Source organism: Scardinius erythrophthalmus (genome assembly GCF_964197995.2).
Source record: "Scardinius erythrophthalmus genome assembly, chromosome: 20".
Taxonomy (NCBI): domain Eukaryota; kingdom Metazoa; phylum Chordata; class Actinopteri; order Cypriniformes; family Leuciscidae; genus Scardinius; species Scardinius erythrophthalmus.
In genome coordinates this window covers 38,151,347-38,169,719 of record NC_138240.1, presented here as the reverse complement: position 1 = coordinate 38,169,719, position 18,373 = coordinate 38,151,347, and the positions used below count along the sequence as shown (strand labels likewise).

Here is an 18,373-nt window from a genome sequence, read left to right as displayed (position 1 = left end):
CACACCCCAGCCGGCCCAGGCTGAAGTAGCCCATGGCATTGGTCAGTGTGGTGGGCAGCCCTCCGAACACGGCACAGCCCAGATCCGCCACGGCCAGGTTCACCAGCGCGAAGTTCAGCGGCTGCCGGAGCTGCCTGTGCCTCAGCGTCACCACCACCACCGTCACGTTCAGCACGATGCCACACACCGAGAACACACCCATGATGACCGCCAGGATCGTGTAGCCCGTCCGTGGCATGATGCCCTCGTTCACGGCACTGCTTGGCACAGCGCTTTTCCATGCAGTTAGGCCCATTTCTCAAACTGAACCTCACACAAGAAGAGCTAAACCACTGATAGTATAGTTGAGGAGAATGGCATACAAGACTCCTCTGCTCTTTTTATGTCTGGATATGACATACTGGCTTACTGGGAAAATCCCTAGATCCGGATTGGGAATGGAATAATTCTGTCAGATTATGGAGATCTGGAGATCTATGATGGCACTCATCTAGATTGCCGCATCAAACCATCCTTATATGAGCCTTATTGACTGACGAGGTCACAGTTGAAGACATTTCTCAGAAGTTCATTTCAGAGTAAGAAGAAGAGCCTTGTGTATTAATCAAAGAGCCTTTCTTTTAACCTTCCTTTCATGATTAAAATGAGTTCGCCTGCCTTCGGAATCATAACAGTTAATGTGGCTAAACCCAAGATTGAGTCCTCCCTGCTTAGTGTTTTATCATGATTAATTATGATGTATGCGGCTCAAGACTCTGGCATACCCTTCTTTAGAGAATGGACGGACTTTATCAGTTGCAGTGATGTGCATGTTGTTTTGTGGTATTCCTGTGGTTTATTACTGAGGTTGGGATACAGGGAACACAGTTGTAACCGTGCGAAGGTGATCTGGGAATCACTGTAGTTCTGCCTCAGCCTGGCGTGGAATTGATGAGTGTGTGGCTTCGTTTTTTGTGTGTGTGTGTGTGTTTGGGTAGTTTTTGTGTTACCCAGATCCTGGATCAGACATAACAACCCAGTGTTTGAGTTATTCATTGCAGGCTTTTTGCGCCCTCTTCAGGAGAGAGCAGTGCAGCTCCGTCAAATTGGTGCGTGTCTTTAGTAAATTTCTTGTATCTATACATTCGTTATTGTGCTGTATATCATTTAATTTCATGCAAAGGAACATACAGGGGCGCGATGTGAGTCGCCTAAACGAGTGCCACGTCGATCTTTTTGGGTGATGGAGACGCCTGATGCCTTGCATAACATTTTATGATGTTCTAAATAAAAAAGATACAGAATATAAATGCTTATAAAGTTAAAAGATGTTTTCAGAACTGTACACTGATTGTTTATGGACAGGTTATGGAGTTATAAGTCCCTCCGCTGAACACAAGCTCACGAGAACCAGAGACATTACAGTGGAAATGAGACAACAGAGACTGGGCCATTACACTGGAATTACTTATAAATGTTAAATTTTTACTTGTAATATTTGTTAAATGAGCAAATGTATGCAATATGTTTTCAAAACTATGTAAAATATGATATACTGTAAAATATGATTTAAAAAATAAAGGAATTATCATGCAAACCAGTGGTTGAGTTGAGTATTTTTTTTCTTTAAGTTAATCTGTAAACATGAGTTCATGTATAAAGTAAAAAAAAAAAAAAAAAAAAAAAAAAAAAAAAAGAAATATAGAAAAAAATAATCTATCCAGTATGCTGGGTTAAATAACCCAATTTTCTGGGTAAAATCAACCCAACATGTGTTCTGTCCTATATTTACCCAGCCCTTGGGTTGAAAACCCAGTTTGGGTTGTTTTTAACCCAGTGTTTTTTAGGGTGCTGTATTTCACTGGTGTATTCTGAGCATTTGGCCTGGTGTAACTGGAGTACTGCAGAATTGTGAGGCAGTTTATGAGGTAATTAATCATCAGTGTAGAACCACTAGTGGACGACATTTGCCATTTTTAAATTATCAGTAAGTTTTCCTGTTTAGAACTTTGACATCGTACGGGACTTTTATTTTGAAAGTGAGCCTGAACGTCTGAACCCTGGTCTGAACTCCCACTGTGTTTACTTCCTTTTTTATTATTATTCATATTTTTTATGACAAATAGCCTACTATAATAGGATTACAGTATCAATAAGTTGCAATCTAAAGTTTTTTCATATTCATTTTCAAATGATTTATTTATAATTTAGTAAATATTGTGTAAAATAAACATTTAATTTATATTACATTGTTATGCAGTTGTTATGCATGTGTTTTTAAATGAAATAGTGTGATGTCATGTATATCAGCTTCATATCAGCCACTCTGCTCTCTAAGATATCGGCATCTACCATCCAAAAATCAATATTGGTTGACCACTAATAACCCCGACATATGCAGTTTCTTGTATGCTGTCAGTAGCTGAAGATATGGGAACTCTGCACAGGAATAATGACCTCTGGAGCCTGAATAAAAGCACAGTAATTTACTGGTGGCCAGTGTTTAATTGTCTCTTAATCTCTGCCCTTCCTAGTGCATATCTCAGTGTGCATGAAACTGGGACTCAGTTTAATCAGATTTTCTTCATAGTCCAAATTACATCTTGTTACAGTGCAAACTTGACTCACATTCTCTTCTTTGCTCTCAGTTTACATCCCTCTCTTACAGAAACAGATGTTGCATGGAGAGCATGGGGTTTTCCAGTGGTGGATAGTAACTAAATATTTTTTTTACTTCATTACTATACTTAAGAATTTTTTAAGTGCCTGCACTGCAAAAAAATATAGTCATTTTATGGGTAAAAGACTGTAAAAATGTAACGGCAAAAACCTGTCAATTTGTTAATAGTAAATTTTATTAGAGACATTTAACATGAAAATGTAGCTTTTGGAAATAAAAAGTAATTTTATAGTTTCCAGTGAAAAAATAAAATAAAATAACATTCCCTGTTTGACACTTGAACACATTGTTGAATGCTTTTGTGTGACCAGTGTCTGAAGCATGTGAGAAAACACCCCAATCTTGATTGGCTGACGTGAGGTCAGGTGGCGTAGCGTAATGAGTCAGCAAGACCATAAAAGGGCATACATGTAACGGAATCTCCAGCTTCTTTGTCATATTGTTTGTCTCACTCTGTGTTTTAGACAGTTTGGTCAGCAGAAATGTTAAGTGTGTTTTACACTTTATGGATGTGCCTTTGCGAGCACCATGCGATGAGGAAGCTCTGCTCCTGGCTGGCTCTCTTCTCCAGCAATCAGAGCCTTGCGCTTCGGGTCTCTGAAAGCAACTTTGTGTTATAAAACACTCACAGTACATTAATTTTGACAACTGTGTGAATATATTGAACTGTGTTCATGCATGTGATAGCTATAGGTGAGCCAAGAGCACACATACAAGTTTTTTTGTGCATCAGTAATAACGGGCTCACATGTGCCTAATGTACGACTCCTGCATGTCACTGTAATCGTCTTTACCTTCATTACAATCGTCATCCATCAAAACTTTATTAGTGACACTGGTTTTCTTTATCCAACTGAGAGATAGTAGTTTGCATATCTTATGTTCAGCCGTTGGTCTGTATTTTACAAGTGTTCAGATCTGATTTGTGTGTCCATGCCGCTCTTTCTTCTTCTGGAATATCATGCATTGGTTTCTATGGCAATGACGTTGTGTTGGTATATACGCCAAAAACAACAACATTTCCAGAAATGCGATTTGAAAAGGATTTCAAACCACATATGGATGAGATCTGCGAGTCATAAGGGTTACGCACATGCATTCATACCTTTTCTGAAGTGGAAGACCCCGGTTTTTGAGTCCCAAGCTTCGCCTTATTGTCATCACAAAACAGTTCGCACCAGTCCTGCTCTGGGGTGCATTTCCCAAAAGCATCGTTAGCCAACACTGGTCGTCGTTATCAGCAGTTCAACGAGACAGTGTTTCCCGAAACCAAATTTGTGTGTTTGGAACGACAGATCTCGGCCTGTGGTTAGAAGCAGAGTTTCTAGTTTTCATGACATGTGGACTCAATAAATCCTGATCTTGAGCAAAATAAGCAAGATGACATTCAGTGCAATCTATATCTTTTATTTATATTACATACAAATGTAATTTACGTCTTTTAGTTTGTCAAGAGATTTAAAGTGTCGTTTCTGAAGAGTGCGCATGTGTGAACAAGCTCTACTAGTAAGAACGAGCCTATTATTGAATCTGGAAATAAAGCAAAATAACTGAAAAAAAATTATAAATATTTATCAGATGCCATGTCCGTAATTTATAGCAAAACATCTAGCATTAATTAGATCTCAAACAGATTCATTAAAGAAAGTTATTACTCTTCCATCTGCTGACATCATTAACCAACGTAGTTGAACGACCAATTTGCGACAGTACGGTTTCGGGAAACAGTCGAGACTAGCTAGTTGATTTCTTCAACGATGCCTCGTACTATGGTAGTTAAGCAGCGAGTTATGCTGCTGTACGGGAAACACACCCCTGGTTAGCAGTCGGACTGTTCTCAGGTCAGTCTATATTCCGGGACATACACATTTGGAAGCAAGCCCGGAAAATGGTGACTGCACAGGAGATGGAGTCAATATGAGGTTCAGCTGAGCAGAAGTGGTCTTGCTCGCCTCCAAGGAGTCGACCCATTGTCACGCCTTTCCTTGAATAGCTCTACTCCTAGGAGTTCTAGTGAGGGTTCGCCAAGACCGAGTTCACCGATTAATAGTGGCTCTGTTCTGGCCAGCCCGAGTCTGGTTCTAGGATCTAGAGTCTCTGCTGGGCGGAGAGGATCGGAGGATCGGAGGATTGGAGATTCTCCTCCTGTCTCGAGTGCAGGGGTCAATCATTCACCCCTGGCTGGAGATCTGGGCCCGTATTTATCAAGCTTCTCTTTAGTCTTAAGTGCTTTAGTTAAGTATTAAAGCAAGTTATCAAATTTCTTAAAGCTAAGAATCACTCTTCCTCTCCTAGTTATTTAAGACAGCTCGAGGTCTCTCGAGAGGTTAGGAGTTGCGAGTAGGGGCTTGTGATGCACTGAGGAGACTTTCGACGGGTGACGCATCTTTGTGAGCTTTCACAAAGAACCGGCAAAAGTAATGATTATGAATGTGTCAAATATAGCAAGAAGACATTTTAATTGTTTATTAATAAACTAGTGTTTTCTGTGTCAGTGTCGGCTGCAATAGTGACCGTAGTAGTGAACGCGAAACACATTTCATATGGATTACATAAGCATAGAGTAGTCTGTTTCTTTTTGTTTTGAATTGTTTTGTTTAGAATTAGATATTTCAAGCTTTCTATATATATATATATACATTTGTCGTGTCTGTGAGGCAGCTTATACGCTGAGTTTCGGTTAATTTATGAGACGAGCTCCAGTTCATGTGAAATGCAAGTTATCGCGCCGGTGCCTCCCTGTCCTGATTATACTGTCTGCTATATTTTTTATGCTTCTTATTTATTTAATCCAGGCAATTGGTTGATGAAACAATGATTAAAATTAAGATACAATTTATACAAAATGAAATTCACTTTAAAGAAAGGCTTTCTACAAAATAAAACTTAATAAAGTGGTCAAAATCATGTCTGACCCATCTTATGATATCTTACTCATGCTGTTCACTTTTCATACAATCAACATAGATGAAATTAAAAAAATAACATTATATTATGTCAACATAAATAATAACAAAAATGCATGTAAACATATAAAATCTATGCTATATCAGTTAACTGGTTTAAAATTAGTAATTAAGACATGTTGGAAAAGGTGTTTATCTTTCATTTCCAATGTGAATATCATTATGTATTCTCTTGAAAATTATGAATTGTCAAATGTGTGCTGAATGAAAACTCCTCTTAGGAATTTCACCATTCAATGCGAATTTATCTGAATATTCTTAAATAAGGAAATCTATTCAGTGATTGGTCCATGTCTATATCGTCAACCAAAATCCCGTTTGTGGCTCATCAAAGTGACGTGAATCGAAACTGACACAAGATTTAAGTTCAATCCATAATACTATATGTTGCTACCATATTTTTTACTGTAAAAATTCTGGCATCCACAACTGTCGGATTTTTACCATAAGTTCACTTTTTTTAACAGCTTATGAATTCAGCAATGCTGTTTTACTACCAGAAAATGTCCCAGTGTGAAATGAAATATGGTGCTTGTTTGTCCTGTTTTACTAAAAGATGTCCGTTGGTATGGTAATTTATTATAATACATGACATAACTTTGTAGTGTGGCTTAAAGTCCCCCTGTAGTCAATAATTTTGTCCCTTAAAACTCATCTTTGATCACCAAAATGACTAATTTAGACGGTTCTATGAATATGCGAATGAGCCCCGCCTCCACTCACTCACTCAGCTCAGAGATCCACTGGTTGACGATCACACGTTGATCTGATTGGTTACAAGGTAGTTTGTGACGCCAGAAACACCAGCGATTTCAAAGTGTGTTTTTGAGACTGTCTTTGGTTCACTGCAGTTTTAAGGAGGAAATACTCAGCAATGCTGTCGACTTATGAACTTACACATGGTTTGTGTTAAAGCGTATTAAAAACACCACATAGACACATAAACAACATTAAAAGCTGGATTTACACCACAGGGGGACTTTAAGTATTTAAATACGGTATAATAACAGCATCTGCCGACAACAATAGCCTATTTTGAAATAAGGATTATTATTGCAGAGCCGAATGCAGCGGCTGAAGGGACAATTAAAGTAGGGTTGCCAAAATGACATTACAGCAATAACAACCAGTGCATAAACTGTCAAGCAAAGCTGGTCTTTCCTCATAATTCTCCTGCACTGTTCATGCATTTTTGAAGTTCTCTGATTCAGGCAATGAATAATTCATTCCTGGTTTTGGATTTGCCAAACATGCACTTCTCTAGGTATTTGCAGTCCAGATTTGAGCTTTACATATGTCTGTGTTCAAAAGCCAGGGGATAAAACGTGTATGGTAAGGTTATTAAAATTGAATTATGTTCATTATCATAATTTCCTATGTCCCATAGCCTTTAATACAGTCACTGCGTGAGGTGGTTGTTTATCCAGCGTAGTGAAGCAAAGAAACCTCTTACGCTTGTATGGCTGAAGGTTTCAGGTTTCCTTCCAGTGGCTTTGGATGAAAATGGTTTTGCGATATTTTCAAGTTGCGAAGGCAATACGTAAATATTCACGAGTTTCCCAGACATGCACGACTGAGAAATTTAGTTCACGCTATCTCAGCACGTTTAGTTAGTTAAGTTATTTCATGAAGTCAACTATAGTTGCACCGTATCGCTGAGTTATGCCTAAACTACGATGGTTTACCTTTTCATAGCAGTTTTAAAAGTTCTTTATGCCCCACGATCTGTGCGTCCATGATCTGTCGTCTACGTCGATTACAGTTTGTTACGCTCTTCTTTTTTAAGCTTGCTATACTTTTAAACTAGGTATTTTATTAGTTGTTATCATTTATTGAATACATCACCTGCATGAACTAGGCCTAATATATATATATTTTTATCTATTCTGGTATGATGCAATAAACATTTTGCAAAAGAAAACCTCAAAAAAGTTTATTGTAGATCAAATAAGACAGAAACACACCCGTTCACCAGTCATTTTCCTCAGCTCTGGCAAAGGCAAGTTTCAAATCAGCGCTTCTCCGGGAGACTAGCGCTAAATTAATCCGCTAGTTTAGCGCCATCTGCTGTTCTAGAAGAGGAAGTTGCTCAACTGCATTTGTGAGAAAATCGAGCCGAGAGATCTCATAAGCCAAGTGTCACACAATCATAAACAGATATGCATTTGTATGCACTAGATTTGGTAGGCCTATTTGTTCAAAGGTTACATGCAATTTGTAGGATGGTTTGTATTTATTTGTGAAGTAGCCTATTATCTTGGCTGATTTATTTATATTTGTAAAACACAATACATATTTGTTTCTCCACTGCATTTTCACTCAAACTGACCTTTGTACTTGCACATTGCTTTCTGTTTGTTTGCGAGTCGAGTTTTCCTTTGCGAAGTAGATCGAGTTTGTTTGCAAAATGCTGAATTTGTTTGTTTAATTAATTATGGCATATAATTCGCTCCATAGCCCCTGCCAGCCCTGTCTGTACGCGCACGTCCTGTCTGTCTAGCGTCAGTTGCGCAAGTCTGGAAATCCCATTTGTGCCTCCTCTGTTTACTGGTCCACTAAGGACCCGTTTTACTCTGAAAAAAAAAACAAAAAAAAAAACTACTGTCGTCGTCAACACATAGGCCTACTTGTTGTAATCATGAGTGAATGCATGAACTTCACTGAGGGAGAGTTCTATCAGCGGCATTTTGATTCGCGTGTATATGTTAAAAATTTCTATTCCTGCCCTCGCGGTCACTCTGACGAGAAGGATTTCCTTACTTTCGTTTTAAGATGCCTTAGCCGAGTTTTCTCCACGGGTAAGGAAGCAAGTCTAAATGTTTTACTTTTCGTAAATAGGTTTAACAACACAAATGTTTGTTTTAAAGGAGAACACAGAGGTCAGAGGCTGGTTGATGTGGGCAGCGGACCATCTATCCACAGCGTCTTGAGCGCGTGCGAACACTACGACGAGATCGTGCTGTCTGATTTCGCTGATAACAATCGAATGGAAATTGAAAAATGGTTGAAAAATCAAGAAGGCTGTTTAGATTGGAATCCTATTTTGCAGCACATCTGTGAACTGGAGGGGAAAAGGTAAGGTTAAATAACCTAGGCTATTTGTGTGTTTTTTCAAAGGCAGTTTTTGGTTTTCTCTAAAGTTTAATTACCTAACAATCCCTAACTTTAATTAACATTGTTATTTTCATCACATTTCAAACTATAGAACCTAACATTATAATAACAGCGGATTAAAGGATTAGTTCACCCCAAAATGAAAATTTCCTAATGATTTACTCACCCCAATGTCATCCAAGATATCCATGTCTTTCTTTCCTCAGTGGGAGAGAAATTATGTTTTTTGAGGAAAACATTTCTGGATTTTTCGTCTAACAATGTATTCCATTGGTTACCATCGTTTTTAAGTCCAAATCAATGCAGTTTCAAAAGTCTCTGAAGTGACTTCAATAGTTCGGATTAAGCTGATCAACAAACGGACAGGGAACTACGTTATCACGTTGAAACGTCATGCCGGCGTCGGCAATTTGAACTACTATTCATATTCATCAGAATGTTATTCATATACTATTCATATTCATATTTACTGAATACTATTACTATATATATGATAGCAAACAATACTATTTGAACTATCCTCCTACGTACGGTCGCATTGTAAACAGTGGGGCGGTACTTCTGCCGGCGCCGGCGTGACCTTTCTACGTGATGATGCGTTTCCCTGTCCGTTTGTTGATCAGCTCAGTCCGAACTATTGAAGGTAAAAAGTCTATAAATTATATATTTTTTAAAAAAATGACCTATCGCTTCGCTAGATAACAGCCTCTTCTTCAGCTGTGATCGCGTCCAGCCCGTTTAAACGCTTCAAAGACGTTTGAAACTGCATTGATTTGGACTTAAAAACGATGGTAACCAATGGAATACATTGTTAGACGAAAAATCCAGAAATGTTTTCCTCAAAAAAACATAATTTCTCTCCCACTGAGGAAAGAAAGACATGGATATCTTGGATGACATTGGGGTGAGTAAATTTTTATATTAGGAAATTTTCATTTTGGGGTGAACTAATCCTTTAACTTGCAGGCTAAATGGCTAATCCATGTGTAAAACTATGTAGGCTATGAAACAAAAAAGCCACATCCATTTTAAAATGACAGAACCAATTCTTCTTGGTATTTTGTTATAATTTATTTATATGGGTGTTCATTCATCTTTTAACTATTCAGCCCATCTGATTTGGAGGCTTCACTTAAGCAACGAGTCAAAAAGGTTTTAAAATGTGATGTCCGGCTGGAGAACCCGTTCCATCCACACACACTGGAACCAGCAGACTGCGTCATCACATCTCTGTGCCTGGAAGCAGCGTGTAAAGACATGCAGACATACCGGCGCGCTTTACATGGGCTGACCAAGCTCCTGCGCCCTGGTGGACTTCTGGTCATGGTAGGTGTTCTGGGTGAGACCTTCTACAAGGTGGACGAACAGTCCTTTTCTTGTCTGAGACTGAGTCAGAGTGATATTGAGGAAGCGCTGCGAGGGTTAGGCCTCTCTGTCCACGAGTTTAACATACTGCCCGTAGAAGACCAGAAGAGCAACTCAGTGTCTGACTTTGAGGCTGTTTTTCATCTTGTGGCGAGAAAACCTTCCGACTGAATTGAGGAATTTATATAATAAAGCAAAATGGGCTGTATCTAAAACTTCAATCCTGTTTTATATAAGCCTATGATTTTTCTTGTTTATTAATGAACAGCACAAGATGAATATGGAATGCATAACTCTTAAAACTATACACACACATATATAATGTTCTTCACTTTATTATGGCTTTTATTTACCAATGAAATAAACATTGGCATACTGTGAAATCAATTTCATGACTTGTGTTCTTTACATAACACACTTTAAAAGAGAGCTTTGCCTTGATGAACCATTTTAAAAACAGAAAGAAACAACATATGGGAAATAACCAACACACTTAAGCCTTGTATTATTTGACCATGGGCTGGTTGAAAATATGACCTACATAAAGCTTGGCCTTGGTGTATTCAGTCATCACTTAATTATTAACAAATATATTGCCATTTAATATGAATCATGTCTGCAAAGTTAATGTGTTACATTTTTACAAGGTGCCGTTGTACACATGTGGCATGCTTCATATAGAGTAGGCATGGAAGGCTCTGAATAACACAAACTCTTAATGAAAACAAAACAAAGAAAGAGCATTAATAAATTCTTTCTCTTTAGCAAAAATCCTTTAATTTAATTATATTTTATAGCTTGTTTTGGGGGTAAGATGTCCCATGCATATATTTTGAAATGACTTAGACTAACTACAGTTTTTTTACGATCGCTATGACAATTTTTTCAATACTTTTAACAGTTTTCCTAAACTCTTAACACAGTCAGAATAACATCCGTCTGTGTAGGCTATACAATTAACACATTTATTGTTGCTTTGACACACAATGGTTAATACAAATTTAAAAGCTTGAACTTATTTTACACACAAGCTCTTTTAATCTTCCATTAAAAAGTGAGGGATATCAGCATTTATTTGAAATATAAATCTATTGTAACATTATAAATGTCTTTTTGCTCAATTACGTCAATCCAGTTTATTTGAAAATGTTTAGTCATTCCTCCTGACTTTTGAATGGTAATTATTGCAAATACATTTATGCATTATTAATCGTGGTAAAGTGTGCAAATGTTTTGTGGGGCCACTGTATGTTTTTTTCTTTTTTTTCTGTTGTTCTAAAATAGCTATAAATATTTTAACACATTCATTAAAATGTAAAGAGTGGTAAAAATGTCAGAATCCAAAAGACAAAAAATGTCATTAATTTTTTACATATTGATCTGAGAATAGCTTTATTATGTGTCGTTCTTCATACGTTCAGGGTCTGCTAGCTAACGTTTGTTCCTGGCGAGTCTAAAGCCCATCTTTCAGAAAAATACATCATTACCATCTCACAGAATATCATGTCCACTCCATGACATGCTATGGATCCAGTAATCAAAGGCAAATCAAGGCCATATATGCATTATCTTTATTTTTATTTTTTTTAAAGCATGCAATTTTTCAACATTTATTTCCACATTAAAAACATGCATGTTTATTGTCATCATTCATCCTGTCTTGTGTTCATCTGGTCTTGCGAGGACTTTTATGTTATTTCCTGTTTCACGTCATGTTTTGTAGTTTTTCTTGATTAGTTCTGTGATTGTTCCCAGGTGTGTCTTCTTTGAGCATCACCTGTTGTGTATAAATACCCCAGTGTTTCTCAAGTTCTTTGTTGAGGAAAGAATTCGAGCCGATGATGATGGCGGCGGAGGAAGGTGGTCGTCGGTCGGCGGTTTGATCGTGTTTCCAGTACGGATCGAGTAGCGACAGTGCAGTGAGATTCTGGAATCGATAATGGAGGACAGGGAAGGATTTACGGAGATATATTCGGGGAAAAGTAATAAAAAAAAGAATACTAAACGTAAGAAATCTAAGGATCAGGAGGATAGCGAAGATATGATAGAATCAATGCAGGATAAAAAAAAAGACAAAAGAAAACCAAGAAAATTACAAAATGGACACAAAATTATGCTGACATTTGAAAAGAGGAACACATTACATCCAATAGGACTATCCAAGGCGATGATAAAATCATTGGGCAGTTGTTTTGGCTAAGTGTCTGGGGCAAGGGAGAGTTCTGATCATAGTGAAAGATACTGGGCAGAAAAACAAACTACTCAAGATAAAAGAAATGAACGGAGAAAAGGTCACAACCAAAGAGGTTGGAGTAGAAAAGGGGGGAAAAGGTGTAATATGTGGAATTCCAACATATATATCCACTGACGAAATGCATGAAAATATAAGAGGAGGTAAGATTAGTAATGTGAGAAGACTGTATAGGACGAACGACAGGAAAGCTTGAGTATCTTGTTGACATTTGAAGGGAAAATGCCTGAAAAGGTACAAATGGGATACATAAGTTACCCTGTAAGAGTGTATGTACCAATGCCATTGAGATGTTTTAAATGTCAGCGAATAGGACATGTGGCTGCAGTGTGTCGGGGAAGGTAAGATGTGCAAAATGCGGAGGTGAGCATGATTATGATAAATGCACAGAGGTGAATGGATTAAAATGCTGCAACTGTGGAGGAGCTCACAGTGCCGCTTATGGAGGACGTGAGGTTCAAATTAAAGCAAGAGAAATCCAAAAATACAAGACTGAGCATAAAGTCACTTATGCGGAAGCAGTGAAGGTCTGTAAAGGTGGGAGGACAGGAGGGATGAGATGAGGGATAATCTCAACCAAGAAGCAAGGGACAAGAGAAAGGTTCAAACTAAAGAATCAGAACAACAGTGTGATGTAAAAGAAAATACTTTAATAATGACTAAAGAGAACTTTCTAGCCTTTATTGTTAAGGTAATTAATGTCACTGCTATGTTGCCAAGCAGATCGGCAAAGATTAAAACAATTCTTGAAGCTGCATCAGAATTCCTAGGGATATCTGGGATTTCAGTAAGCGCAATACATGCAATTCTATCTAGAGCAACAATAGTAGAAGGTTCACAGGGATCGGAGTAGATCAATGGTGATAAATGCAATGCAATGGAACGCAAGGAGCCTTGTGGCAAATGGTCAAGATTTTAAAAAATATGTACTTGATTTAGAATATAAACCAAGTGTAATTTGTGTTCAAGAGTCTTGGCTCAAGCCAAATCTGCAATTTGCGTTACCAGGATATAAGTCTGTTCGAAAGGGTTGGGAAACAAGGGGGAGGAGTGGTAACTTTTATAAAAGAAGGAACTATTTATAGGGAATTAAGTGAGGTTAAAGATATGGAATGTGTTGTAGTTGAAATATATTTTAGAGAAGAATCAATTGCAATATATAATTTTTATAACCCGTGTAAGAAGATTTCAATAAAGTTGTTTTTAAAGATTAGGAAAGAGACAAAGGAATTATGGTGTGGGGATTTTAATGCACATAATTGGCTATGGGGAAGTAAAAATATAGATTATAATGGGGAAGTAATTGAACAGCTCATGGATGATAGATCATTAGTATGTTTAAACACAGGAAAAGGAACTAGGTATAATTTAAAGGTATAGCGGAGGATTTTTTACTTCCGGGTGGATCACCTGTACTATTGGTTCTCCTAATTGTCAATCATTCTGGTGAATCAATCAAACCTTTCAAAAAGTGGAGAGGGCGGGACTTATCTAAAATTCGGAAAGATCCTCCGCTATACCTTTAACAGAGAATACGGTATCAAGTATAGATTTAACATTAATATCAAATGGTATGGCTGATTTATGTGAATGGACAGTAATTAGCGAGAACACAGTTGGGAGTGATCATTTTCCAATTATTTGTAAAATAAATGTAAATAATAATCCAGAATGTTTACTACAAAAGAAATGGTACAAAAGAAGGCAGATTGGAATTCCTTTAGTAAGCATTGTGAAGATAATAAAGACTCTGTGGCTGAAGATACAGTAGAAACTTTTTGTGATTCATTTACAAATCTAATAATGGAAGCTGCAACATTATTTATACCACAAAGAATAGCAGGCCAGAAAAACAGGAATATTCCATGGTGGAAGGAAGAATGCAGTAATGCAATTAAAGAAATAAATAAAGCATTTAAACAACTCAGGGAAAATATGAGTATGAGAAATTTGGTAGAGTATAAGAAAGCAAGAGCTAAAACAAGAAGAAGAATTAAGAATGCGAAGAGAGAAGGATGGAGAGAATTTTGTTCTACCATAGGAAAAGATACTCCTATGGATAAAATATGGAATATGTTAAGGAATATGAGTGGGAAAGGAAAGAAGTCGGCTCTAATACCAGTTTTAATTGAAGAAGATAAAGTTGCAGTATTAGATATAGATAAAGCAAACATGTTAGGTAAGGTTTTAGAAAGAGCACATCGAATAGAATTGGGAGAAGAATATGAGATAAGGAAAAAGGATATTTTAGACAAAAATCCAGATATAATGAAGAAAAGAAATAGCAATAGTAGCTGTATGGATATAGAGTTTACACTTACAGAACTGAAAGTTGCATTACAAAAATGTGCCAATACCGCTCCTGGGGTGGATAGGATAAGTTATAAAATGATAAAGTATTTGTCAGATAGTATATTGTTAAAGATACTTGAGTTATATAATAAAATATGGATGGAAGGAATTATGCCAAAAATATGGAAGAAAGCTGTAGTAATCCCTATTGTAAAGCCAGGAAAAAATTCAACAAACCCAGGAAGTTATCGACCAATTGCTCTGACTTCAAATTTATGTAAATTAATGGAAAAGATTATAGGTTAACATATGAACTAGAGAAAAAGGGTAGATTTATTAAGTATCAATGTGGATTTAGAGGTAAAAGATCAACTATGGATGCGTTAATCAAGGTTAGTAATGAAGTAGAGAAGACAATAGCTATGAAAGAAATCATGGCAGTTGTGTATTTTGATATAGAAAAAGCGTATGACGTGGTATGGAGAGAAGGGCTATTGATCAAGGCATCAAGGATAGGAATAGATGGAAATATGTATAATTGGTTATCTCAATTTTTGTTTGAAAGAACATTTGTAGTTCAAGTGGGAATGTGTCAGTCATTACTTTATAAGGCAGAAAATGGTATTCCTCAAGGGAGTGTTATGATTAATGATATATTTGACAATGTAGGATTTGGTGTGGGATGTGCATTATATGCCGATGACGGGGCTATTTGGAAGAGAGGGCGAAATACAAAGCAAGTGATTTCAGGTATGCAAACAGCTATTAAAAAGGTGGAAGAATGGAGTTTTAAAATGTCAACTAGTAAATCAAGTTATGATATTCAGTAGGAAAAAGGAAGATTTTAAGGATATTAAATTATTATTATATGGAAAGCCTTTAGAACAAGTTAAAAGTTTTAAATATTTAGGAATGTGGTTAGATGGGAGATATACCTGGAAAAAACATATTGAGGAAATAGATGAAAAATGCAGGAGGGTTTTAAATGTGATGAGGGCAATAGCTGGGAAAGAATGGGGAGCAGAAAGAGACTCAATGATAATAATTTATCAAGCCTTGATAAGATCGACAGTTGATTATGGATGCATGATTTATGGGTCAGCGTCAGAATCGTTGTTAAAAAAGCTAGATAGAATTCAATATAGAGCTCTTAGAATATGCTTAGGAGCAGTTAAAACAACTCCAGTCAATGCATTATTAGTAGAAGCGAATGAAATGCCATTGAAATTACGGAGAGTTAAATTGTGTTTGGTATTTTGGACATCTTTAAAGAGTTACACTGGAGAAAGTATAGCTAAAGATGTTTTAAATAATAGTTGGGAATACTTAAGTAACGAGAGAGGATATGGAAGATAAATCAGTTAGTAGAGCAATATCAGATTGCTAATATGGAATGTAGTGTGTCACCCGTATGGGGAGAGGTTCTGAAATGGATTGTTTCTGAGGTTAAAATTGATTTAGGAATATTAGATAAGAAACGGGAATGGGAGGAAATGGGTATGATTAAGTACCAAGTTAATAAATACATTCAGGAAAGATTCTATGCAAGTATGCACATCTATACTGATGGATCTAAAGAACCAAGATCAGGGATTACAGGAATAGGAGTGTATATTCCAGAGTTTAAAATATCAATAACTAAACGATTAACATCTAAACTGTCAATTTATACTGTTGAAATGGTTGCTATTATAATAGGATTAACATGGGTAGAGGAGGTCAAACCGGACAGAGTAGTCATACGCTCTGACTCTGCTTCTGTCTTAACATCACTGTTTACTCGTTGTACTGCTAGAGAAGATTTGATGTGTGAAATATTTTCATTATTATGGAGAATACAAAGGATAGGAGTGATGAATTAGCAAAAAATGCTTTAAAAAGGGAAGAAATAGATTTTAATGTTCCATTAAGTAAATGTGAAATCAAATCTATTATTAAGGAAAATATTATTAAAGAGTGGCAGGAAAACTGGAATACAGATAATAAGGGGCGGCATTTATATAATATTAAAAAAATGGTAGGTCAGAAATGTATAAATGGTAGAAATCGGAAAGAAGAGGTTATAATGACTAGGACACTCAAGACTGAACGCATCGCTCTTATAACTGGAGTTCATGAGACTGGTTTATGTGGGAATTGTGGGGAGAAAGAAACAGTAGAACATGTGATATACGATTGTAAAAGGTTTGATGAGGAAAGGAAGGAGTTGATATCATATTTAAACGAAAGAGGGAAGGTTAATAAGGATTTGGCATATTTGTTAGGTTATGATTTTATAGAGTAGGATACAGAATTTTAATAGAATACATATATAGGATTAAGTGAAAGGATTTAATATAAGGATGCTTTGGTCTATTCCAGATTTCATAGGCCGGTCTGGAGGAGCTGAACACGCAGCGCCAGATCGGATATGGGAGATGGAATGAGATGGAGCATCAAATAATTATATATAAGGATTGATATGTGAGGAAGAGGCAAGTGAGAATGAAAAAAGAAAAGAAAAAAGAAAAAAAAGGAAAAAAGGAAACACTGATCATAAGAAATCATGACTGCATAACAGCAAAGGTAGGTGGCGGTATGCAATGCGCCAAAAAACGAAAGAAAAAGAAGAAGTTTTTAGTTTGGTGTTGTCCTATCTGGATGTACTGTGTGCTTTTACTTTCTGTTGTTCTGGGGCCCGTTCTTCGTACGTCGCTAACTCACTTAGCTGGATTTGATTGTTGGCGATTTGGCATGATCTTGGATTGTTTGGTTCTTCAACGCTCTTCCTGGACTTGCTGTCATAGCAACATGTGCGCAAGCTTAAACCTGCTCGGGAGCAGGCTTATTTCATGTAAACAGGATTAGTTTGCGGCTTCATAAGCGGAGCTGATACGGGGAGTCCAGCGCAGCGCGATAGAGCACTTTCTGAGAGATATATTTTTCTCGTGATTCGTGAGATTGTCGTTTTTTGTCGCTTTTAGGTTTAAAAAACAGTTTTAGTTTTTTTTTGTGGCATTTCCAAGCCACTTAAGACCCAATGTTGTAAAGAATTATTATTATTATTATTATTATTTTTAGGCTATCATAATTTTTTATGAAGATCATGCAATCATGACCATGCCGATTACAGATGTCACTCAGGCTTCACTAACGTGATTGGTACCATAGACTAGGCTACCATAGACTGCCATCAAGGCCTCAATGAAGGGGATTATGTGAACAGAAAGGGGGTTCACAATGTAAATGTGCAGCCCAGTTACTATTGTGATTCTTAATATTCCAGATTAGTAATATTATATCAAATTAAAAAAAGGCAGTTGACTAAAATCTTCCATATCACAAAAGTGAAAGCAAAATGGCCAGGATCTGTGCATGACTTAAGAATTTTCAGAGATTCACATGTATGCACATTATTTGAAAGTGGTAAGGAAAGTTCCACAATTAAATATCAAGCTCACTGTATTACATACACTTATGCTGATCCTCACAGAACTGCATTTGTTCATAGGTGATTATGACATGTTCCTGCAGACAGGTGTTTTATGACCCCATTCCCTGACCCAAACCAGTTACAATGCAGCTCTAGCCAGGACAAGGGCACACAATGAAATGAACTTTGGCTAACTAAAGGGAAGAGTTCAGTGTCTGAAAAGTCTGAGGGTTGCACACCTGACAGGGCCTGTGAGTGACATTGCTGCATGTGCCATATTACACAACATTGCCAAAAAAAAAAAAAAAAAAAAA

At 36.9% G+C, this 18,373-nt stretch overlaps 1 protein-coding gene across 1 annotated transcript; it reads left to right on the top strand.

Annotated features, from left to right (window-relative positions):
• The first annotated feature begins 8,134 nt into the window (after nt 1–8,134).
• On the top strand, nt 8,135–11,749 carry LOC308680883 (nicotinamide N-methyltransferase-like). The gene is made up of 3 exons (XM_081349324.1): nt 8,135–8,423; nt 8,493–8,700; nt 9,849–11,749. The coding sequence occupies exons 1-3, from the start codon at nt 8,264–8,266 to the stop codon at nt 10,273–10,275; spliced, it is 795 nt and encodes a 264-aa protein (XP_081205450.1). The 5' UTR covers nt 8,135–8,263; the 3' UTR covers nt 10,276–11,749.
• The last annotated feature ends 6,624 nt before the right edge of the window (nt 11,750–18,373 follow it).

Coding starts and splice junctions, on each gene's coding strand:
- LOC308680883 (XM_081349324.1), top strand. CDS start 8,264: ATGAGTGAATGCATGAACTTCACTGAGGGAGAGTTCTATCAGCGGCAT. Junction 8,424..8,492: donor TAGCCGAGTTTTCTCCACGG/GTAAGGAAGCAA, acceptor TTTGTTTTAAAG/GAGAACACAGAGGTCAGAGG. Junction 8,701..9,848: donor TGTGAACTGGAGGGGAAAAG/GTAAGGTTAAAT, acceptor TTAACTATTCAG/CCCATCTGATTTGGAGGCTT.